The sequence below is a fragment of the Gobius niger genome, assembly GCF_951799975.1.
Source record: "Gobius niger genome assembly, chromosome: 23".
NCBI classification, from domain to species: Eukaryota; Metazoa; Chordata; class Actinopteri; order Gobiiformes; family Gobiidae; genus Gobius; species Gobius niger.
In genome coordinates this window covers 10,486,184-10,512,110 of record NC_136874.1, presented here as the reverse complement: position 1 = coordinate 10,512,110, position 25,927 = coordinate 10,486,184, and the positions used below count along the sequence as shown (strand labels likewise).

Genomic DNA, 25,927 nt, shown 5'->3' with positions numbered 1-25,927 from the left:
TGTATATTCATCCACCACCTTTACATCCATTTTAGATCGAGAAAGTTCATCGACACAGGGATCAAGCACCAAGTCAAACTTTCCCACAGCGTTGAAATCTTACTCCACAACCTGCACCTGTCCAAAACTTGTAAAAACGGCATATTCTTTGAGCTCAAAACTGGAGATCTATTTCACCCCATTAGGAGGAGTAAACAAACAGGTTGCTTTGCTCTTGACACGGGAATCAATAATGCTAAAATAGTTAGAAATGTCATAGCAGCGCCTTTAATTGCCTCTGTGCTATAGCAGCAAACACCAAAGCCCATTTTTTTTCCCTCTGCCGAATCAAAACAAGAGATGGAGTCTTGCGCGGGGAGTGACACCTGCCCTGGCCTCGGCGCCCGCACTCCGGCTCTATCAAGGGGCGCTAATTATTCGACTCCTTCACCTTGCCACCTCGCTTTCATCTGAAATCTGGCAAACGTCTGGGAGCGGTGTTGGCCCGGAGGCGGCTCAGGACTCTGTCTAAATGATCAAAAACGCCGCCCCTGGCAGCAAACCCCCTTTCCACATGTCCCACCGACCTCCCGATTAGGAGAGAGCGTGACTCTTTGTCGAGGCCGCTTCTCGTCCCTCGGCGCTGGGGTTTGAAAACTTGAAAAAATCCACACGTATATCTGGGCGAATAAGCTCCAGTATTGACGTGTTTAGCCTCCCATCTGCGCAGGTATCGACGCCATGCTGAATGCTACAGGCAAAGCATTAACGCAGGCGCCGCACACTGCTTATCCGCCGAAAAGTCAATGTCGCACTTTATTACGTCCACACATTCAAATTAGACTGTAAGCAAAGGGATATCTTGACATTTTGGTTCGGCCCCGCGCCATTTATCATCTTTATTATCGCCTCGACAAAAGCGGGGAAATCTTTGTAACCTATTCAGCAAAGTGGGTACGAAGGCTCTTTATGCAAAAGCCTGCACAAACTCGATGTGGGATAAGATAGTGAAAAGTTCACATAAATAAAACATTGCCGAGATTCGATGAAGTGTCAAGGTATCCCCCAAGTTAAAGAGACATGCACTGTGGGCTTTAGTACAGTACAGCCAAAAGCACAGTGCTTCCACAACACTTTGATAACCTTCCTCTTGCAGTTCAAATACACCTTATGGGCTTTTGTAGCTTTAGCCTGTGCCTGCATAATATATCACAACCTGGGTCAGGGGTTCTGGAACTGGCGTAGTCGTGGAAATCAGGCTTCTCCGCAATGCTAGCCTTAATTTACAGATCATATTTTTGGTTCTGCGACAGTGAAGCAGCATACATGCCTTTCCTTTATAAGCTGCATCCAAACTCCAATGGGTTTACTTGTGTTTACCGCTTTGAAAGAGCGTTATCGCCTTGTCCGTAGATTGTCAAATTCAATTGTGTTGTTCTTTTGCTGAGCGCTACATTTTTCATTTTTACTATCTTCACTCTTCTTTGAGCGCTGGGAGACGTGACAGGTAAAGAGTGCACACAAACCGCTACGCCTTCAGTGGAAAGATTGTTTTGTACCTACTGTAAAGTTGACGCATCATACATAATTGAGGCGGGAGAGCATTATTTGTGGCGCTTTGACATTGTTTGACTTTGAAATAATGTCTCTGCAAAGAAAAAAAAGACAGTAGGAGCGAGAAAACGGGGCTCGTCAGGGTTTGCGAGCTGACCCGGAGCGCCCTCTGCAGGCAAACGATTGACTAAATGTAGAAATTCCCTTCTGTTTTCGTAAAGTTAACATCTACTGGACACATTTACAGCGTTCCAGCAACACCTTCATGCAATCTGTCCTCAAATCCCACGACTGTATATAAATAAGAACACAGTGTTTACCATTTTGGAACCAAGTGCTAAATTTAACTCCCAGGTTACCGACAGGAAACACTCATCTCCTTCAGCGCCATCTGTCACTGGGGCCATTATGTGATCCGACACGCCGCCGCGTAAGAAGAACGCTTTTAGCAGCGCATTTAGCGATTATTATGTTCAACTTCCCGATTGATAAAAAAAAAAACTAAAAAAAAAAACTAAGATAATACGGCGTTGATTCAAGTGCGTCAGCCTGGAATGAGGACAAAAGATCCCCAGTGAGTTAATGCTTGCGTTAACACGGGAGGGGAGGGAAAAGAAGGGGGGGTTGAAGACAGACGTCCCGGTGTAGGCGAGTGTGGCGCGCCCGGGCTGCTTTTCCTCCAAATTCATTATTTTTAAAATCACATCGATCACGCGGTTTCGGGGCACTGGCTGGAGCTCTCTGGAGGAGCTATTATCTACGGCACTCCCAGGGCAGCGAAAGTGGAGCAGGAGTGGGGCTGAATGATATCGAAACACTATATGCGGGATAGAATATCGCAGTGGAATATGATACGCTACTGTGCTGGGTGAGGCGAGCGCTCTGGAGGCAAATATGGATCAGGTGAAAACAGGTTTAAAAGGGGACATTCTTCTGATATAAATTTTGCATGTGGGTGATCTTTGGCGGGTATTGGAAAGAGAGTAGCATTGATTGGTGCATTACCGGTTGGCGTAGTGCTCGATGCGTGTGTGCGTGTCATCGTGAGACAGCTGAGGGGACGATCCGGGCCTGAAAGAGAACAAAATAACAGGGGGAAAAAAAACAAAAACTAAATGAAGGCATCTGGGGGGCTATTATTCCCAAAACACTCACACACATGCACTAGCTCGCAAATCCACGGGGAGAGCTATGAGTGCGGCAGACACAACACAGCGCGGATGTGTAAAGCTATGGAGATGAATCGTAAACAAGCTCCTATTACCTCTGCCTTGAGAAACTTTTATTGATTTCTAAGAGCTCACACTTTGCACTAGAACGGATCAGTGTTTATCATTAAGCCGGACATTAGCGACCCATGCGTTTGAGGCAGTGTCCTTGAGAATTTCGGAGGAGATTCTTGTCGGAGTTGCTGCGGTAAAACGGAGCCCCAGTACCGAAACAAACGATCGGAATAAGCCGATGCGCTGCTGTTTCGAAACGCATTCAAATGCAGCGAGCTCTGGCGACATATATAGAAGTATGGCTGTCATGTGTACACTAATTTGATCCCGAGTCTAGCCAGAGACTCACATTCAACTAAAAGTAACCCTGAAGGCTTCTGTAGCTAATTAGTCTTTTCTAAGAGCTAGGAAGCTAAAGCCATATTCAGACATATTTGAGTCAATTAGAGTGGTCATTCATCCAAGTATAATGTGCCTCGAAACCCAATATAACCTACTTGTATAGCTGTTCACATGGTCGTCAGCAATCCTGGAGTTGTGTTTAAGATACTGAATTTGAGTTAACTTGGAATTTCCCTGTAAAGTACGTCCATGAAGCAGCGGTTTGTTTTGATGGGGAGTGAGAAGAGGATCTTAAAGTGGACATACAGTGACACACATGGGGTAAAACAGACTTAAAAACATTATGTTGGTGCCTCAGCATTGATATCTCACATTTTATATTTGAAATGATGCCTCTGTAAGAATTAAATAACTAGAAAACTGCGGAATAGTAGGCTACTGTTACCCTATTTAGTTGCACAATAGTGACTATATTGTGAAAATCCTTATTTAGCTATATTATACTGCTTTTATTGTGAAAATTCCCATTTAGTTGCATGTAATGTTTTTATTGTGAAAATCCTCATTTAGTTATATTATACTGCTTTTATTGTGAAAATCCCCATTTAGTTGTATTGTGCTGCTTTTACTGTGAAAATCCCCATTTAGTTGTATTGTAATATTTTTTATTGTGAAAATCCTCATTTAGTTGCATGAAATGTTTTTATTGTGAAAATCCTCATTTAGTTATATTATACTACTTTTATTGTGAAAATCCCCATTTAGTTGTATTGTGCTGCTTTTACTGTGAAAATCCTCATTTAGTTGCATGGAATATTTTTATTGTGAAAATCCTCATGTAGTTATATTTTACTGCTTTTATTGTGAAAATCCCCATTTAGTTGTATTACACTGCTTTCACTGTGAAAATCCTCATTTAGTTGCATGAAATGTTTTTGTGAAAATCCTCATTTAGTTATATTATACTACTTTTATTGTGAAAATCCTCATGTAGTTATATTATACTACTTTTATTGTGAAAATCCCCATTTAGTTATATTATACTACTTTTATTGTGAAAATCCCCATTTAGTTGTATTACACTGCTTTTGATGTGAAAAAATAAAATACAGGACAGGCTAGAGCTGGTGAAGACTTTGCCTGGGGCTCCTCCTGCTGGCAGCTGATGGAATAACAAAAATAAACCTGCCTTTCAGTTTTGATTTACAGCGTGGTTTACAGCTTCCACACAGAGTGACAAACACACTGAAGGGCTCAGAGCAGATATTATGTTGGATTATGGGCTTTAAAAATGTGGAGGACAGTTTTGGCTTTTTTAACACTGCTGTTTTTGACGCTCTCGACACCGTAGAAGACGGAAAAAGCTAAATTAAACAGGATTACCCGAGGATTACTGAAAACTGCGTGGATGTTGCGAAATGCTTGAGTGCTTGAAGTTGATTTTGCATGATATGTCCACTTTAAAAAGGGAGATTTGCAACAGTAACATTGCAGTTTTAGATAAATATGGGACATACTAGCATCGTGTGTGCTTCTTGGGGTTCTCTAAGATACAGGGGACCACAAACTACAAACCAGACAACACAAAGAACAGCCACTGAGTGCATGTGCCGACTACTGTCCGCCGCGTCGCCGGATCGTGTGCTGGTGCGGGGCTAAGATACTCACGCATCTACGGGCCAGAAGTTGATCAGAGTGACAGGACTGCAAGACAAAAAAACGTGAGATGATGACACAGGAAGTGGGACGACGGCGCCATGGCGAGACAGAGCGAAAGCAAGATGGGGACTGTAGTCGGTAGGCGGTTGCCGTGGGGACGGGGTGGCGGAGAATGGGCACTCGCACTCACACAAAAGTTGATTAGTTTTTTTGTTGACATACAGAGCAGGTTTTTAAAGCGAGACACGGCAGGTGAAAACAGATTTTTTTTTAACGCAGTTTTTGAGCTAGTTATCTCCCCAAATTCTGATTCTATCCTTATTCTATGACATTCTGACCACGAGCACAGCTGCCCCTCAACTTACACATGTATATTCATTCACAAATATTGACCGAAAAGCTGCTGTCATCCAAATATGGCACTTAAAGGGGCTAGATGCAAGTTAGCCATTTTATACTCACTACTGCCACCTCAGGTCATACATGTAACTGCAGCTTCTATATTAAGCTTGTGAATGACGGCACTTCAGACCCGAATTAACACCTTTTTGAGTGACAGTGCAGGATTTTAGAGGCAGTTGTGGCACATTAGGACATTGTTGGAACATGTAGGAGGAGGAAAATTCACTATTTTGACATTTTTAAACTCTGTATGGTCCCTTTAACAATAATTTGAAGCTTTTTTTTGGAGGGATTTTTTAACATCTAATTCCTGCCTGATTTGATGAGTTTTGAACTGCAAAAAACAAGGAATTTCTTGGTCTTTTTATGGATTTTTTCCCTTATAGCATATTATATATAGTATAAATCTACATTTATTTGTTATCCTTGATTCACCTGCAGTCTCTCACCTTAATATTGTAGAAGGTTTCGATTTGGCTCAAACCTCAAGCATCCAAGCTAACCCTTGGAGCAAAAACCTCTGCATTTTTCTTGCTTGAATCAGCCATTGATCATTGACCAGAGGTGTGTTACAGAAATTGCTAATCAATCATTTCAAACAGCTCAGAGTAGAATTGATTTTGAGTACATTATAACATATTCCAACATATGGTTTACATAAGTTCATATTTATAAGACAAGGATAGACGAATACTAACACTTATTGTTCAAACTGCCAGTTCAAAAACAAATGTAATATTGAGATTGCTTGAATAGGATTGGATTGTGAGCCCCGGGACTTAACCATGAACACAAATCTACACAAAAAAACGTCACTGCCTTCCATTCAAATCCATCCGGACTAATATTGATTCGCAAACCGAAGTTGTCATTAGCATTTTCCTGGCGCTGATGTCCTTTGTAAATGTTTAATGCTTGTGGGCAGAGAAATTACATTGGGGCAAAATATGTAATGTGTTTCATAAATTTACCATAAGGACATTGATTGCAGTCAACCCTGAATTTATTACGGCTTTTATGATAAATGGAGGAAGCCGGGGCCAGAACTGCTGGATGCGTGCTCCTGATTGTTATGCTAAACAAGCCCGGAATATAAAAGCCAGCGTGTATGGTCACTCTGCCCGGGGGTGAAGTGAGGTCTGGAGATGTATGAAAGTGTCTGCAGTGAACTCCATGTCGCTGGCACATTCTGTCGGAGTGTGCGGACTCACGTTTCCATGTTGTCCCCCTCCAGGATGGTCTGCACGGGCAGGTAGCCCATGCGCGGGTGTTTGGCGAAGTAGCGCTTGGTTCTGAACTTGTTCTTCAGCACCTTGGCAAAGTCCCGCACGTCCTCCCCTGATGTGGTCTGGACGGGCACAGGCAGCACAAAGACAGGCTTGTTCAGGACACAAACACGCCCGCACTCATTTATTTCGAGCCTTTTCCACTTTATTCACCGCGGACTCGGAGTTAATGCCCTCATTGTCGGGACTGGAGTGTGTCATTACAGTTACAGGCGGAAGGAAAAGCAGATTTATGCTTCAGTGCTTCCACGCAGAGAGATTTGAGACCTTTCTGCAATTCACTCTTATTTTGTGGCAGTCGGAAACTAAAACCATATAAATTTCCTTCCTATTGGTAATAGGAAGGTAATAATGTGCCAATACAATGACACATTTGATTGTAGCTGGAGTTAATACATCTTCCTCATCACTGTAGGCATAGTCGAAGTATTTACATCGTCCCATGTTGGAGAAAATATTTACACAAGCGCAGGTTTACGGCACCACGGGGAGCAGATAAGGGCTGTTGTGTGATTTGGCAAAATGTATTTCATGCCCTTCCTAAAGTCGCCGCTGAGCCCCGCTGTGAAATTCTCCCGCTTTTTCATTCTGCCTTTTATGTCAGAGTTTACCCAAGGTCTAACATTTTATTTTCTTCACTCCTGTTATGGCACTGCGCGGTGATGGACTGGAGTGGGTTTACAGCGGCGCTGAACTGAAGTGGGAGACTCAATCTGGACCGCTGTGAAAGGGGTTCGACAATAACTTTAAGACGTGCTTCGGCTTCTATTTGGTGCTTATTGTATTGGACAGAAAAATGAGTTTTTTTTCTGTGACGTTGTGGAAAAATAATGGCTTTGCGGAAACAACACCTCCAACAAGGTTAATCGAAAAACAAATACTACCACAGCTACAACAACTATATCATAATAGGCGCTTCTCTAGACACTGACAGACACTTTACATCAGGGCCGGACCCTCCAATTAAAGCAGATCAGATAAAAACGCTATTGGCAATGGAACAAATAGAAATCCCACTGGAAATCAGATAAATTAACTTTTACTGTACATATTTATTTTTCACTTGAAATTGTACAAAATAATCTGAATTAAGAAAAAACTTGTGCTTGTTCCATTGGCAAGAATAGGTTTTATCTGCTCTAAGGCCAGACCAAATCTACTCAAACTTTAGATTTGATCTTTTAATTCAAGTAGATGCAAGTCATTTCTTCCTTTAGATTAGTATTCTTTTAGGATTACGGCCTAAAAGGGTGCTCTGCTTTTACATTTTAAGCAATTGACAGTATTTTCCACATTTCTAGAGTACTTTAACAGGCACTTGATTTCTGATTTGGGTCGTAATATTTCTCAAAATCATCTCGAGGGCCAGAGTTTGATAATGGAGGGCCGGTTTTGGCCCCCGGGCCTGAGGTTGCCTACCCCTGTTTTACATTATTCATTCACTCCATACTATTGTAGGCACAGCTGCCCTGGGGCGGACTGACGGGCCCCTCCGACCACCACCGCTCACACACTACATTCACCCACTTCCTGGTGTTCAGAAACGGTCTCCCATCCCAGTACCGACCAGGCCCTATCCTGACGGGATCGGGTAAGGCCTTATCCCAGTGAGAGAGGTAAAACAAAGCTGTGCCTCGCAGTGGACTCCGGCAGGCTGTTGCTTGCCAGAGAATATCACATTGCTTATCTGGGACCATTTAAAATACTACAACTGCTACTCCAGCTGGCACAGCGGTTAGCCACAGGGCCTCAGCTGGGTTAATTTATCTGAGGTTTAGCTTTATTTAGGCTTGACACAGCACTTCCTCACACTAAAATGTTCATTATTGAGGGTATGATCATGTAGAGTTATTAAACTTGCACTTCTGCCTCGCAGCAAATTCTCAGGCCTTTCAGTTTTCTCTCGGTGCTCCGGTTTCCCCCATAAACCCAAAACATGCACAGTAGCCGCACAGCTCCTGACAGCTCGCCCTGAGGCACTAATTTCCCAAAGGGGGCAGTAAAGTCATACCACTATAACTACTCCTATAGGTCTTTGCTTACACAGTGGTCATGGGTGTAATAAGGGTTTTGAGTTAAAAAGCCTTTGTACCGGAGTGCAGTATTCCACCATGGGGTACTGCATCTTGTGTCCCTTGGCGACGCGTCCGGAGAAGAAGCAGCTTTGGCAAATGTCATAGTTGAAATGCTTCAGACTGCGATATCTGAGGAGAGAGAGAGAAAGGGAGGGGGAAAATAGATTGCAAACGAAGGTCAGGGCAGGTTTGGGGACAAAGGGAGGTGACTAGAGAGACTTATCACGAGAAAAACTATAAACTACAGAAAGGGAAGGCCCCACAGAGGAAGGCTCCATAAACAGGGAGATTTACTGCTCCGTTTTGGTCGGGGAGGCAGTAGTTAAAATTCTTTCGGGCCCAGTCCCTAAATGAGAAATTTATCCGGTGGCCCCGGGACACTTCATTAAAATTTATCACCTCTCGATTGTTATGAGGAGGCCCACCAACAAAGGGACCAGACACACCTGAATTTACAAGGGGGGAAAAAAGAGCAAAAAACGACAAAGCACTGTTTTTTTTTTAAACGGGAAGAATCATATCATCCATCAGAGGAACACTGGAGGAGAAAAGTAAACTCCTCCTGTAGGGCCAGCTTGCATTCGTAAAAAAACGTCGGCGGACTGCCTTGTAAAAATAATAATAATTTTCAATCATAATTTAAGCCGAGCATCCCATTATCAGGGCAGCTTTATTATGCAAAAATAAACCAGGCCAATTTAGGAGAAAGCTAAAATCAATGCAATTAATCGGAATATTGTGGAGGCTGCCATTTTCTGATAAGGTCAAAATGTCAAACTGGGTCCGACGGAGGAAGTCAATTTAAATAAACGTCTAAATCGAAAGTCGTACAGTAATAAACGGAGTGAAGTGGAGGCTGTGGCTTTGTCGAGCGCATTGACGACGCGTTTAGTGTTCACGTTCTCGCTCGCAATCACGGTTTCAGACTTCGAGTGTGGATTTTTTTCCTCAAAGTCGGAAAAAGCCGCGGAGATGCGTCGTCTCACGGCGGCGCTACCCAGGGACCGACTGCGCGCCGTCGCTCTTTTCAATTTTCTCCAGCGTGTGTGCAAAAGACATGAAGGCGAATCTGGGAAAGGAAGAGAAAGAGAAAAAAAAGAAAAATCCCAGCAGCGGCACCTCTTTCTCACTACTGTTTAAATAAAGCAAAACACTACGGGGACGAGAGAGCGCGCGGCACGCTTCAAACCCAAACCTCTCCTCTGTGGCGTTGGGGCAATAAAATAGCAATTTCTCCCTGCTTAGTTATTAGGAACGAGACAACGGCGTATAATAAAGCGGGGTTAGTCGGCGCATCCTTTTTCATTAAACGTATAGACTTGTTAAAAGTGTGATAGATCGGGGTTTTTACTTCCTAGGAGCTGGATGCTAAAGACGTGTTAAATACTGGCAACATTCCTACATGCTGGAGGCGCGGCGGAGTAGCGGCTTTGTTTCAATTTACCCAAAATGAAATTAATGTTGTGTTTTATTACTCTTTAGGTAATGGGGTGAGACTTTATGGGAAAATGTCCTCGCTTGCCAGTATAACGGCGGAGGGTTTTCAAATGGATTTGGAGTGGGGGGTGTGTGGAGGAGGTGGTACCTGAAGCCTATAATGGGGCACTCCTTGCAGATGTTACACTTGGCCTGGTGCTTGGCGGTTTCGGCGGCGGCCACGCGGTGCAGGACGGGGAGCCACACCATGGACTGGGGCTCCAGGCGCATCCAGTCCAGGAACATGGCCGCCTCCAGCTCCGGCTTGTTGTTGGCCTGAGGGGTTGACAGTGACAGAGCAGGTATTTGGTGATGATCTCAAATAGGGAAGCACAATATATCGTCAAAAAATATCGTATCGCGGTGTTAGGTGATGCAATATCCGTATCGTAAAAAGCCACTATATATGGCAACATCGCTGAAGCCTTCACCTGGAAGACTCAAAAACAAACAATATATTGAACTAGTTAACCTCCTAACCCCCACCTGAACCAAGAACATTTACCCCAGTTTGGTTTCATCCATATCTAAAAGCTTCTTGACAAAAAAGGTCAAAATGGCAACAAAAATGAGACAAAAATGATGAAAATGCAACAAAAGAGCCACAAAAGAGTGACAGAAAAGTGACAAAATGTGTGATGAAAAAACGAAGAAAAAAGATTGGTTTCAATGAGTTGTGTAGGTCTCAGCTTTCAATTGAGGCCTTACTCTGGCCTATAGACCTTTTAGACTTGGGTAAAGATGAATAGGAGAAAATGGAGGGGGTTAAGAGGCTAAACATTTCCTTAGTTAAATTTTATCTTGTGGTGCTGATGTAGTTTTCTATAAGACTTCTTTTGACACAATTTGCTGAAAACTAGTAACTTCCAATTTGTGTTTAATTGTAATGGAACATCCATCCATTGTCTTCCGCTTTATCCGGGGCCGTGTCGCGGTGGCAGCAGTTTCAGCTTCCCAATTCCCACTTCCCAATCCACGCACACCTCCTCCAGCTGTTCTGGGGGGGGGGCCCGAGGCGACACCAGGCCAGCTCGGAGACATAGTCCCACCAGTGTGTCCTGGGCCTTCCACGAGGCCTTGTCCCCATAGGACATTCCTGGAACACTTCCCGCGGGAGGCGACCAGGAGGCATCCGGAACAGATGCCCGAGCCATCTCAGCTGGCTCCTTTCAACGTGAAGGAGCAGCGACTCTACTCCAAGCTCCTCCTGGGTAACTGAGCTCCTCACCCGATCTCCAAGGGTGCACCCACGAAGGAAACTCATTTCGGCCGCTTGTATTCACGATCTTGTCCTTTCGGTCATTACCCAAATCACATGACCATAGGTGAGGGTGGGAACGTAGATCGATCGGCAAATCGAAAGCTTTGCCCCCAGTATCGTTATCGCGATACTTCACGGTTGTATCGCATATCACAAGTTACTTCAATATCGTGCAGCCCTAATCTCAAACATATCTTTATCACTATCTTACACTTTGTTGGTTGGAAAATGCCATATTGATCCAAAACAACTGAAACAAAACATCCAGTACTTCCTGACATTCACATGAAATCCCCATAAGCCCCTCCCACACCTCCTTGTCTTGCTCCCCTTTGCAGAGCAGCTGTTTCACTACAACATCAGTATTCTATTCATGGCTTTCTCCCCTTGTGTTTGAACCTCACACAAAATACACAAACAGATAAAATTAGTAAAATCACGGCGGGGGGTGATACGAAATTGCCCATCTGGCGAGTGAGCTTTATATCAAATCATAAACTGAACAAAGGGTACACCGTGACCTGGAAAAGCTTTTTTTTGTGTGTGTTTTGTTTACGAGGCATAACCAAAATAAAATCGAAAGCGGAGCGCAAAAAAGGCTGTATCCAAAACCGTCTGTCTGAGCGCTTATTGAATTATTAGCGATGTGTCTGGAACTAAATGTACGAGCGGCTCACCTCTCGTTTCCATCTGTTGTTCGAAATAAAAGGAGGTAGAAAAAAAGATACAACATTTGTGCTGCTTCAAGGTGCGAGGCATCACAGAGCAGGCTATTACCGGCTCACAAAACACAAGACAAGGTAAACAGATGCTCCGGGCTTTGGTATATCATCACGTCTGGGATTATCACTGCTGTCAATCAATACGCTGACAGGGGGAGATGGAGAATGTGCCGGCATATGGGCCTAATGTTCTTGATCGCAAACAGGGCAGGTCTGGAGGAGATGCTGGAACTCGCTCCATAACAATTGTTTCTGTGCATAAATGTGGGGAGTCAAGAATCCCGCGGTTTGACTTTCCGCTGTTGTCGCTTTTATTTATTTACTTTTTTCCCTGTGGGGGAGGTTAGAAGGCACGCAAGATTTCGTTATTGGCATCCGCATAAGAGCAGATCATCTTTAGAGCTTAAGAGATAATCCCGTCAGCCTGCAATCACTGGAAACGCTTCGGGGACTGTCATGTTTCAGCTGCCGAAACTTTGCTCCTGTCGGCTGCTCCGACGCGGCCCAAACAAAGGGGATTGTGGCTTTGCGGCGCTGTCCGTTGCTTTTACTGTCATCTTTATAGGAGGTGGGAGTAGTGTGCTCATCCCCTTGCTATTGTCTTCGCTTCCCCCTCTCCTCTCTCGCGCTCATAAAAAAAAAAAAAAAAAAACATTTTCATTCCAGACACATCTCCGCAGCTGTCAAAGATCATTTGTTTGATGCTATGTGCTCTGTCATTCACTCGCGCACACAGCGACTGGAGCGCTACGGTGCGTCTGTTCTTTTAGCTGCCTATATTATCCTTGGCTCCGGCGTTCGCCCTTTATTTCAGCGCTGACAATAGGCCCGGATTTCTTTTAAAAAGCAGATTTGGCTGGACATGAACCAAGACTTGGCCATTCGATGGGGCTAAAGGGAATATATGAGCTCTTATAAGGGAGGGCTGAGGACATTAGGGGCCGAGTTACTGCAGCGTAGCCATTACTGACAGCGTTTTAAAATAAACCCCCCTCCATTTCGATCAGAGCTGCCGATACCAATACCAGTCTGATACTACAGTGCGCCTAAAAAACAACAGGGAGATCTATACAAAGACTAAGCTCCAGAGCACATGGCTAATTATGCATGACCGAGAAAAAGTCTGCACTGTGAAGCGAAATGAGGGCACTTTTCCAATGTGAATTTTTAGTGACATTACTGTTAACTTTCATTGCTTATACGTACGAACTGAAAGCAGCTGCGGACTGAGGGCTCGATGTTGGAGCCGCCGAAAGACGCCACCTCTCCGAGCTGCCGGGGGATCTGGATGGAGTCGTGGAGGAGCAGGCCCAGGCGCCGCTGGTCACAGAAGCCAGTAGCGCTGGCCACTTGACGGAATAGGACTGCAAACAAGGAGCATTTCGAAATCAGATAGTATTTATAACTATGCAGAAGCTGTGGCGAAGGTTTTGATGAGCCTTACATCTGTACTTGTCCTCCAGATGTGCCTTGCAGAGTGAGATGATCCCTGTTTTGAAAGACAGCGTTCGAATCTTTCCAGTGCGGCTTCTGTTAAAAAACAAAAAACAAAAATCATTCTAGCCCTCTGTGTTTTGTTTGGCCCCCATCTCCCATCTCCATTCCCGTACGTGTCGTAGACGTTGAGCAGCCAGTTGAGGCACATGTCCACACACAGCGGGACGTTGACCAGGTGCGAGTGCGTCTGCTCCAGCCGCTGGTACAGGCTGGTCAGGCAGGTGACCAGCTGAGAGATGTCCACCAACTGTTCGTTCTGCTTCAGGCCGTGCTGGTCGAAAACCTCGCAGGCTGTGGGCATGCCCAGGAGGTCCACTGGGGAGGCAGACACACACATATTACTATAGGTAGAAACTTTTGATAAACGTCAACATTAAAGGGATATTTCAGGATTTTTGACATAGGGCCTCATTTCCTAGTTATCCAGAATGTTGTTGATTTCTGGAGATATTTTGTTTTGTAATTCATGCAGTTCTTATATTTGAAGAGCTTAGAGGCGCTAGGCTAGTGCCTGTCTATGGTATCAGCTAGCCTGCATTTAAAACGGTCTGACTCACTCCACAGTGCACCTGAGTTAAATTATTTATAACGCCAGATTATAAATGTCTGTGTCGATAGAATAATTTTTGGAATATAACTGACCTTGCATCACATGAATTACCGCATTTTGAGGGACTATTTTCTAGCAGATCACTCCGCCGCTGCGTAGCTTATACAACCACGAAGCTGATGCTGCTCAAATATAAGGTGTTTTAAATGCAAAATGGTTAAAATTACTCTATCGACACAGACATTTATATGGTTAGTCTGGCGTTATAAGTGATTTGCCTCAGGTGCTCTGTGGAGCGGGTCAGGCTGTTTTTAATGCAGGCTAGCTGATACCATAGACATGCACTAGCCTAGCGCCACTAAGCTCTTCAAATATAAGAACTGTGTGAATTTAAGAAAAAAATATCTCCAGAAATCAGCAACACTCTGGACAACTAGGAAATGAGGCCCTATGTCAAAAATCTTGAAATATCCCTTTAAGGATGTTCTTTAATTGTCTAGTAATGAAACGAAGTAGAGTATATGAAGAAATCCTAGTTGCCTTAGTCACGTGGCTTTTGTCAGCAGAGTCTTGCGTCCTTCCGCACCAAGGACAGAGCAGAGAAGACGCCTTCACACCAGAGATCAATAAAGAGCACCATTATTCATCTTTATCTCTCATTAAGTCGACTAAAGGACGCTTCCAAAGGACAGTGGTGCCTTAACTCTCCTAAAAGGCCAAACAGTCCGCTAGCTGGCAGAAGCTCAGGCAAATATCAGGCACATTGCAATGCACTGCTGCCTATTTCCTAAAGACAATCCAGCTGATGGGAAGTGGGCTATTGAGCACGGACTCTCGCGCTTATTTTTTAAAGCTTGAGAATCACCCATTTGTCTTTGCATACAACATGGTGAAAGGGCTGCACAATACTGTCCGCCGGAATCTGTCTCCATTGGGATAAATTAGCATAAAACGTGCTAACCGCCAACATGCTCTGAAAAGCCTGTGATTGTTGTATAAGTTTTGCAGTTCAAATGTTAAAGCTGTGGCACCAGATTTCTTCAAGTAGAGCGCATTTCTTTTTGCCAACAATAAAGAATATTACAAAATGTGCATATTATTACTATTTGTGAAAAATCAAGATGTGTGGGAGAGATTGTGAGAGCCAGAAGCGAGATGGAGCTGCTGCTAATAGTTTAAACTACTCCACCACTAACTCTCATCACACTTTTAAAATGGACAGACTCCGAGCTAATAAATGCGCAATAAAAACACAAATAGCAATAATTGTCAGCATTTTATTATATTATAGGCGTATAAAGTTACCTTGTGTATGAAATGCGTGGTATAAATAAATAAGCCTCGCCTTATTTCCCTGAATTGTGCAGCCCTAGTGGAAGACAAAATAAAGAACTCTTTATGAAGCAGACTGAATTTGTTGGACAGATGGCGAGCCATTAATCTTAATAAGAGACAGTTGAGCTGATTGAAATTACGCTCTGGAAGTTGAATAACGACAAATGCCGTTAATTCCAATCATTTCTTACTGTTGGAAGTTTTAGTTTCAATAATTGTCTTGTGATTATGTTTTATGAAAGGTGTTTTAACTTGACTGACAGAAATCAGATTCATTGCACCAGCTGTAATGAAAATGATGTGTATTCTCAACACTATCAGTTTAGAGTCTAATCTCCTTTGCCTTTAGAAATCTGAGAGTTTACTTCCTTAAACTCTCAGATTTACTTCCTACTTACTTATTTGGATCAGTTTGATGTATGCCAAAACTGTGCCCAAGTTTGAAGTAGAGATGGGCGATATGGTCAGCTTCTTCTGAAAGTTAAATGGTGCATTATGCAACTTTTTATGTGAAAAAAAAAACCTTGCTATTTGTGCATATTTGACCTTGTAGTGAGTGTAGCTGTATGAGTGGTCAGCATGGCCCCTTTACTTTCCATCACGGTGATCTCTACAACGCTCCAGGATCAATTGCTTTGTCGGTTTTCTGGTGAGAGGGTCCGTCAGCAGTGAAACCCTCCCACCCCATCGATCCTGGAGCGTCCAAGAGCCGCAGTGATGGAAAGTAAAGGTGCCACAGTGACCACCCATACAGCCGCTAGGTCACTGTAAGGTCAAATATGCACAAGAATCTCCTTTTTTTTCCACATAAAAAGTTGCATAATGCAGCTTTAACTTCTCCTCCCTGTCTGTGGTCAAATTGTTCCCTGAGCAGATAAATTTGCATCACGGTCCGGCAGTTACCATTGTTGTGAGCTTCTTTTCAAACAGTTCAGTTGTTTTGCACTGATCACCAGACGCTGCGCCCTCTGCTCGCATTTTCCTTACATTTTTATATATTCACAGCTTTGTCCTAGAGGTATTTTCTAGACGTGTACATTATGCAAACTCAAGTGCATCCATTTCTGACCATACCTTTTGATCACGGACAGGGTAACGGCAAACAAACAATACAGTAGTGGAGACTTTCGCAATGAGTCACTCCGCACATGGCCAACTTGCACTCACTTAACCCGCGTTAATAACTAAACCTCTGAGTAGTTCTCGCTCTGTGGCTTCTGCTTTGTTAAGAGTGCTCGCCGGCTGCACGACCAGCGCTAGGACATCAAACACGAGAAAAGGGCTGCAAATGTGGGCGGGAGAGAGACGACACAACAGGCTTGAGCAAACACGCACGCATATGTAGAGGAGCGCTAGGAGGTAGGAGGCAGGAAACTCCCCGGGGAGGAAGTGGAGGATAGACCAAGGACCCTACGAGCAAATTAGGCGACTAAAGAGGAGACGGGAAGGCAAGGAACAAAGCGGGAGTGTGGGAGTGCACTTCAATTGGAGTGGAGTGTGCTTGTGTCCACAGACAATGGTACAGGTAGATTGTACTTACAGCAAAGGGCTTTTTGGAGACGCCGGAGCTTCATAGCCGTGCGGTACGCCGAGAAGCGCACGTTGTTGAGGTCGGCTGGAGAGGAGAGACAGAAGGTGAGATCAGAAGAGGTACGAGACGGAACAGTGCGTTAGGAAAATATCAACGTGAAATGCGAAAGCAAAGCAGGGTTTTTTTTATTTTCTTTCTGAAGGTTTTGTACAAGTGGGCCAGGAAAGAAAGTATGGATCGATACAACAGTGGGCGGCGGCTGCTGGCGCTTCGGAGCGTGTGCGTCACTAACTAGATTTAAGGTTGTCACACTGCGAACATCACTTTTGTTTGGATTTTGCAAGCTCGAAAACACTGTCCAGTCCGAGTGTTTAGTTCGGCTTTTGTAAAATGTTAAAAGGAGATAATTGATGTGAAGGAACATGGGAGGTGAGAACACTGTTGTATATGGAAAAGGGTCAGAGTTCAGCGAGCAGCTAGTTAGACGCCCACTAAAGTCAGTGTATGTATAACCTATACTCAGTGAGGCCAGCAGCAAAAGCTGGGAAGAAATCACTGTGTGTGCTTTTAGCAGAATGTAACAACAGAATGTCAATAAGAAACAATTCTGATGGAACATTAACCTCAAAAACCAAGAAGTTTGCAGATTTCTCCCCACACATTGACCAAAAATGTACTTAACAGCAGTACTAAGTAACTTGTTTATCTTCATAAATCCTTTCTGTAGTCCCTCTGGGGGTAATACAAGTGTTAATGGGATAATTGGGGGGTCTTTCATCTCCCCCCAGTGTCTCTGGCCAGAAAACACAAATGCAACTTCTCTGCCTCCGGGTCAGAGGCCCCAATACACACTAATAGAATCACAAAGAAGGCTAACAGGCTAACGGGGAAAGCTAACTGCGGGCTAGCGCCATTTAAACAGTATTTACAGCCAAGTTTGAGTGAAAAAAAATGTCTTGTCTTTTCTGTCAGCGTAGTATTTACTCTCACGGACAGTTAATGAGTTAAAAACCATAACATGCTACGACACCTGCAGTGACGCTTATGGCCTCTAGGGGTATGAGTTACTTAGAACTGACTCATACTTATTTATGAAACATTCTAGTTCAAAGAGGTCTTACCCAGACTCTGGTAGAGCTCGGCCATCTTGGGATGGTCCCAGCATGTTGTCTGGGTCTGGTGACTGCGGAGAGAGGAGACACAAACTTTAGACACAGGTCAATGGAGCTGTCAGGTCGAATTACTTCCAACTTCAGTAACATTCTCCCTAAATACACCCCTGACACCGCGCAGAGGATGAAGTTTTTATAGGACGCTCGGCAGTTGCCTTTCATTACCAAGGAACGGACTTGAAAGGTCAACAGCTGCCAAAAAAATAATTGCAATTAGACAGTTTCCCGAAATCATGCGGCTGCACCACAAAAGGTAAACATGAATAGCCTGTCTCTCAGCATTGTGGGGGGAAAAAAAACCCTCAAAAAACAGACAGGCTTTTTTGCAATGCACCGAGATGAAAATTGGATCAGTTTTCTCAAAATCTGACACTGTGACATTAATCCCGCTGTTTGTGGATTTCAGAGCCTCCATCTCATCATGTTGGAAAATAACAAGTCGCTTTGGCGTTCCAGTTTGCCAGTCCCGTGCATCACAGCGGCGGATGAGGGAGGGCCGGTCGCACGCTGTGTCATTGTCGGCTCGCACATTTCGCTTCTCGTGACTGCCGCTTGCCACTCAAGAGACAAAAGCTCAAGAGTGTGAAGATTTTTTTTCTTTTTTTCTCTTATTATTTGCAACAATAACGAAGTGATGACAATATTTGGCTGGCTCAGGCGAAGTGTGAAACTATTTTGTGGGTTTCGTGTTGGGTGAACTGCGGGCATGTTTTCCATGAGATTGGCACTAATTAGAGAAGATGACCTTGATTTGGCCTTTGGTAGAAGAAAAAAAAAAAAACAAGTTTGGAATGAAGCGAAATAAAGTCAGAAAAATAATCTAATGAACAGTTATTATCTTGTTGCATGGTTGGGTAAGCAAGCCATAGAGCCCCAAGGAAATGCCAGCGAGACCTCAATTAACCTCCCTGGATGCTATGCAAATTGTTTACAATTTCGCTATAGATTGCTTTTACAGTAACAGCATAAACGATTGTGCCTTTTGGTTGTTAAATATTTAGGAAACAAGAAACAACACGACATAAGTATGTACGTGCTCTGTGAGTGACGGGGGAAAGAACATAAGCCCGATGTGAGTTATGAGCCTGGGTGAACGCGTGTTTGTCTAAAGACTTCAAAAGTGAGATCTGCCAAGCAAGATTGGCAAAGTGCGGCGGAAAATATCTACAATGAACTGTCAGAATCAAGAAATGGGAATGTCTATTTGATTGTTACTACAGATTCCTTTTTTAATAGCTGAATTTATAGCGAGTTTTAACTTAACTCATGTCAAGACATCTTTCTAAGGCTGGGTTAAAGAGCATATGACACATTAGACAACATTTTTGCTAAAATATAGTTCACAACACAATTATATTGAAGATTTTGCTAAAGATTGTGCCCAGCGTTCTTTAGCTTGGCCATTTTTGGGATGTTTATAATTTCACTTCCTTATTGGACACTGACAGGAAGTGACATAGAAGAAGGACAACAATTTTAAACTGTTGCCGTGCCAACCATGTTAAATCAATGGGAAATGAGTCGAACTGCTTTGGAACTTTACCTTCTTCTATGTCACTTCCTGTCAGTAGCTTAAAAAATCTAATAATAACTTTTCTGCTCAACATTTCTTCATTAAAATGGCTGCTTCTCAGAAATAAAATGATAACTATGCAACTGATCCATCTAAACAAGTAATAATTTCAAAAGCATTAAAACCTGTCATAGGCACTGTAAAGGGACTATACAGAGTTTAAAAATGCTAAAATTAAGTTTTTTCCTCCCCCTACATGTTCCTCCTCTAAAATCCTGCACTGTCACTCAAAAAGTTGTTACTTCGGGTCAGAAGTGCCGTCATGCACGAGCTTAATATAGAACCTGCAGTTACGCGTAAGACCAGAGGTGGCAGTAGTGAGTATAAAAATAAATAAAAACTTGTCTCTTTCTCTTTAAGGCACTACATAATACACTAGTAATATTCGTAGCACAGAGAGAGAAAACTACATTTTAGATGCCAACATTTGATGCCTGGTTGGTCACAAGACAGCTCTAAAGTAATGCACTCGAATAAAACAAGTAGCTTTGCTCAAATAAATAGTCTTCTGTAGAATGTATGAACATTACAATTCTATTTTATTCTTAAAGTAGCATGGACAGTTAGGCACCAAAAAAAACGTACTGTCCAGGCAGCGATAGTGTAAGAAAGTCCTACATCCTTCCAACCTGTGTTCTTCAACCTGTTTTCTCAAATGCCTTGCTTTTACTTGACTTGCATCACACTGCCCTTGCTCAGATTCTCGTGCATACGCAAGTAACCGACCTGCTTTAAGGGCCACACAGTGTCAGCGGCTGTGGCACTGGAGCCGAGCACACTGCCCAACGTATCGTCAATTAAATTAGCACAAACCAGTTCACACACAGCAGAGTGGAGCTCTCGTGCCCGCAAGCTTCAATCAAATCGGGGAGCCTTGCCCTTGAAGCAGGCTAATATGAAATGCCTGTTACGTAAAATGGCTATACTCAACATATGAACGTTTTTTTCCCCCCCGCCCCATCCTCACTGCATTAGCTTAAAAGCCAGTGTTCAGCTTATGGCGCAATGATTGTAGGGTGTGATCTGCATTTTAGGGCATCTCCAACGCCCACGCTGATTTGAAAAGCTATCAGGAAAATATTAAAAGTCTGCTGTTATAAATACGGCCACGGCTAATTGCGTTACTGTATAGCAAAGTGCTGATTTTCTTATAGCCATTAGCGCTACTTAGCCTCCTTAGAGATGATTATTGTATGGGCAGTTAATTTATGCCGCATTAATACCAAAGCATTACCCTTATAAAAGAAGTTAAGGGAATTGGATTTAATATTATGGGCGCGATCGAGGCGCTGCAGTGAGATGGTGATGTGCCAGATGTCAGTTTACATAAAGCTAACGGGAGGCTGGTGTCGTACTAAGGAGGCAATTAGAGCTCTCTGTTCGAATCAAGTGTATGAAAAGAGCTTTACAGGAAACGCATGGCGCAGTTCAGCGACTTTAGATGTGGGAGCAGGCCAGGGCATCAGACATTCATTCCCCTCCCCGATACCGGTACTTTAACTATAGTTTGTTTCTGATGCCCGACAATACCTTTTTCAATACCTATGCTAAAGTATTTGTCATCTAGAACCATAAAACAGAACAAAAATGTTGAGAAAAGTCAATAGAGTTCAGGATTGTGCTAAGCATCATGGGATTAGCTGCAATAATAAACTAATGGAGATTTTAAAAGGTAAAATACTGGACTTATTGTTCAGTTCAAATTTCAAATTAAAACACTTGGACACCATAGTGTGTTAGATGTATTTATCATTAGTGACTCAGCGGCTACAGCTCCATTGCTTTTTTCTCTCACGCTAATGTTAGATATGGGAAATGTATGCCACAAACATCCTCCAAGTTAAGCGATACATGCGGATACAGTCTGGAATTGTGTGATGTGAATCTCGCCGACTCCGGCAAAACCAAGACGAGCCAATCATAGCGGGGGAGGCGGGAGTTAATGGTGCGTCATCTTCCATGCTAGGATTTCCCATCAACCAGTGCTCCTACGGGCCGCAACCAAAACAGTGAAGTTGGCGGCCGCGACACAACAAGCTTTTACCAGTGCCCTTTCTTCAGTTTTAAATGAGTTGGACTTGTCCTTAAAACCACAGCAAGAAGCTGCTCTGAGGGTTTTTACCGGAACATCTCCTCGACTGCACATGTGGACGACAAACAATCATGGAGGACTAAACGGTAGGTCATTGTGTTTGATTGGTTTGATCTCTTTCAAACCGTGATCGCTAGCCCTGCCTTGAGTCTCCATTCTTTTTTATGTATTTATAAATACATAAATAAAGTCAGTCCTCTCTATAGTAGTTCGCAAGTTATTTTGGATACCTGCAAAAGCTTGTATTAGCATCTTGCATTTAGGTAAATAATATAGGGCCATTTGGACTAATCAGCATGAACCAATAATTTCATGTAAATGTCACAACCAGCGATATATTCGGGAGGCACATATTGACAGTGAAGCTTCAGGAAGGTAACATTTCAGTTGACATTTCCAATTCTTACAAAAGACACGATTTTTCAAAGTAAGAATATCCCACACATTCTTCAATAAAAGCTCAAAAGCTTGTAAATACTTGCTTGGCGTGTCACCGTTTTCCAAATGCAGCCTTGTTAAAAGCACACACGCCGAGCCACTCTTCCCCCGGCTCACCTGCAGCTAACCTTTGTCAGCAAACCGCACACAAAATACCAGAGAAGAACCTAGAATTGGATTTTCCTACTCCGTGGTTTTTTTTTTTTTTGGTCTTGTTTTGCCTCTCCCCTAGCCTCCTCCCACACTCCCACTCCAGATAATGAGGCGAGGGGTCCCGTGGTGAAGCGCTGCTTACAAAAATCTTCAAGCAACAGTCAAGACTAGGAGCGAGCTCATTGCAAACACTTGGAGGGATGCTTATAATAATAACACAAGAGTAGCAAAGAGATCTTCCCAATTTGTGCTATATAATGCCCCAAATATGAAAAAGTGGACATATCATGCATAATTGAGGCTCAGAAACATCAGTATCGATTTTACATTTAAAATGAAATGTCTATGGAGAAAAGAACGACGGTCAGACCTTTAAAGGCAGACAAAGCTTCTTGATCTTCTATGAAAGTGAAATGATGCCAGGCTGATTTTTTTTTAACCCAAGGGTCGAGAGTCAATCGATACGCAGCGGTACCATACATCTTCCCGGTGAAGCCGAGGATGTTTTATTGAGTCCGTGGCCCCAATGGACAAGAAGACAATAGATCTCACAACTTGGATGTTATTCCTGTAATGATGGGGATTCCAATACGTGATCAGATTTTGTCATCGAGATGCGCGGTGCTGTTTGTTCTCCCAGCGGCGTCTATTGTAGAAAATGTTGGGACAATGCTGACTCAACCATCCAAGACATATCGCTGTATTTTGGACGTCGGGCGCATCGAGTGAGAGTTACTGCATTTTAAAAAGACCTTGCACTTCATCTGCATCCAAACTATCTGTGAACATCTTTTTTACATTGAATTGAAGCCAGATGCCCTGCCTCGCGCAATCCCCTCCCGTTTATCCAGGTACAAGATTGGCACAAAAACACACCGGCTTGTGATTACGCCGTGATTAGAACTGCCAATCACGAAAAGTCGGTCATTTGTGCTGAGACAAAGATTTGATTTCTCGACTTCTTGCAAGGAATTTGATTTCCAATTAGCATAAAGCCCCGATTAGCATTCTGAAGCAAGCAGCCGTAAAAACAACCACAACTTTGTAATTTCAAGAACTTGCTTTTTTCAATTTTGGTCTATGAATACAAAATGGGGAATCAGTGTTCTCTATCCCAGCTTGCAACTAAACAAGCAAAATAGGCGTGTGGTAATGTTTCTCTCGCTGCAACAATGTCTTTGAACATTCCAGCACTTTCTACCTTGATATGGACGTCCTTGGCCCTGCTCAAGATCCCAAACATGTACAACTGATGCCTTTGCGAATAGCCTACACTCCTGAAAAGACTGCATTACAATTGCGAAAGGCCTTCACTTGATGCAACAAACTCCCAGGCGCCCTCCATCACCCGTGGCCCCCGAACACTCCATGCCTGCTCTCTATAGAAACTCTATAGGGCGTCTCGTGAGCAGTCTCGTGAGGGTCTTGTGCGGGAAAAAGTGTCATTTCTCCACACCAAAACAACGCACCCCAAAAGGGAAGACACAGAGAAAACACAAGAGTTCGACAATAAATCAAAGAGGGCCCCGAGGAAGGCAGCATCCCTCTACTTCGAAACTCTTTGAAAGCCGACACTGCCTCTCCAGAAAATGTATCATGGCCCTAGGATACGACCAAGAGTTGATAATGCGTCGTAAAGTGTCAAAAGATAAACTACAGCTCTGAGCTGCGCCGCTGTCGCAGGGGGGGGCCGGGGAGTCGCTGCCTTGCTTCAGGACACAAAGGTAGAAGATGACAAGGGCAGGGCGAGCGTTCAACGTTCATACCCAAATCCAAAAAAGGTTCAACCAGTGGAGCAGTAGAGAGAATCAATGCAAAATGGTGCAAACTGGCCTAGAACCTAATACACTCCCAATATTTCAGATGAATGGGATTTCACATTACTTCCTACACAGAAAAGAACAGCCTTGGTGGTGCTTGGAAGGTCAAATATTTGATGATGTGGTACTTCGCTTGAAAAGTTTGAGCACCACTTGAGAAAAGACATTTCTCCTTGAAGCACACAGCCCAGAAGTCATTGTCTCACAGAACAGGGCACAATGAAACTCCCGCCCACACGTGCAACATACAATGCTACGTATTGCGGCTATCAGCCCATGAAAGGCTTTCTGCGCCAGTGACAGATAGGCCTTTTAAATAATGGATGTACATGAGTGTCACTTCTCACTGTAGTCAATTACGGCGGTTGGATGAATGATTAAAGACGGTTTATGGGCCCGGCGACGTCTTCCTCTGCCGATCAGCAGAAACGAGCGCAGACCGAATGTTTCCTACGCGCCAAGCATCAGAACAAGCTCAAACAATGGCCTTCAGGGAGGGATCTGAACTGGCAAAGAGGAGACAGAGTCATGAAAGCCCGATTTGGCAGCTGGAAATTAGGGGAGGCTGCTGGTGAAAGAGAATCAGAAAGCGCCGGCAAAACCTGGGGGACGCCATGGAGCTAAAACGATAACTGTAATTATTCTCCTTGTTCTAATTGATCTTAATGGCGTGTTCCCGTTTGGAGACACGAGAACTTCAAGCGTCTGCGACAGTCAACGCACATGTTATCTGTCAGGAACTCGGCAATCAGAGAGGACAACTTCGCTATGATATGTGCTTTTTAATACCCGGGACTGAATGGAGTCACGGAAAAACACTGCTTGATATGGTGATGCTGTAAAATCTGCTGATTCTTTACCAGTGCTTATTGTACTGCATCTAACAGTGCTGGAAATCCATAAATTCCTCGGATATTTTAAATAGTTGTTGATATAGGCTTAGGTTCCAGAGACCAGCACCTTAAGACAAAGCATAGAAGTCTAAGTTTGAGACAATGTTTCAGTTTCAAGCTAGCAGGGCACGTATTGCTCAGGTACTGGTATCGGAAGCAAAGCACTGGTATAAAAGGAAGAAAATGAACTTTTCAGCAGATCAAGAGAAGATCTTTTTACTCGTGGTGCTGCTTTTGCTATAATAACTAATGCAGACTTGTAAACCAAGGCCATTAGACACAACTGCTCCCTTGTGAAACACCTCGTTGGCCATTACCGCCGTCTTTTAAAAGCTATAGGCGCATCAAATCACATCATTTCATTAGTTTTGCACATCACGACTAATCAATAAAACAATACAACCTGAAGTCTCCGAAAAGTCGATTAATAGCGTCTAATTACAAGTCTGCACAGGAGGGTATAAGCCACTTTTATGCCTGCATCATAAGACTTTGTAGGATTAGCTGTGCGGATCGGCTCACAGCAAAACAGAACAGGCTATCCTCTTCATCTTATTTCATATTTAATAGTTTGGGTTTCGGCAGTTTACTGGGCTAATAATGCCCTGAAGGCTTGTAGCGGAAACTTAGCTCATTCCCCAAACCACACTGGACAGCTGTTGGACATACAAGGTGCAGAAAAACCCGGAGTTACTTGGCTCAGCTCCAGATTGATAATGTTGGCAAAGCATTAGGATGGCTTATAGTTCAATGTCCTGCTCCAATGCACAATTTCACCCATCTGATAGCAATCTAGGCCGAATACAAAGACACCACACAGGGCAGACTCATGCCCCAGCACGTCAGCAGTGCCACTATGCAACCAATGTGTTTGAGCGAGGCTGTGTATTTAGT

At 43.6% G+C, this 25,927-nt stretch overlaps 1 protein-coding gene across 14 annotated transcripts in view; it reads right to left on the bottom strand.

Moving 5' to 3' along the window:
• The window catches only part of dmd (dystrophin), a 163,261-nt gene that overhangs the window by 11,001 nt on the left and 126,333 nt on the right, over positions 1-25,927 (bottom strand). For 12 of the 14 annotated variants that reach the window (XM_079581873.1, XM_079581867.1, XM_079581874.1 and 9 more), the window contains 10 exons: positions 18,014-18,075; positions 16,902-16,976; positions 13,590-13,791; positions 13,424-13,509; positions 13,186-13,343; positions 10,106-10,272; positions 8,538-8,649; positions 6,371-6,507; positions 4,767-4,802; positions 2,539-2,604 (listed from right to left, as the gene is read on the bottom strand). In XM_079581873.1, coding sequence (XP_079437999.1) covers positions 2,539-2,604; positions 4,767-4,802; positions 6,371-6,507; positions 8,538-8,649; positions 10,106-10,272; positions 13,186-13,343; positions 13,424-13,509; positions 13,590-13,791; positions 16,902-16,976; positions 18,014-18,075 — 1,101 coding nt within the window. The remainder of the gene's footprint in view (positions 1-2,538; positions 2,605-4,766; positions 4,803-6,370; positions 6,508-8,537; positions 8,650-10,105; positions 10,273-13,185; positions 13,344-13,423; positions 13,510-13,589; positions 13,792-16,901; positions 16,977-18,013; positions 18,076-25,927) is intronic. The other 2 variants (XM_079581868.1, XM_079581870.1) reach the window with 1 other exon arrangement.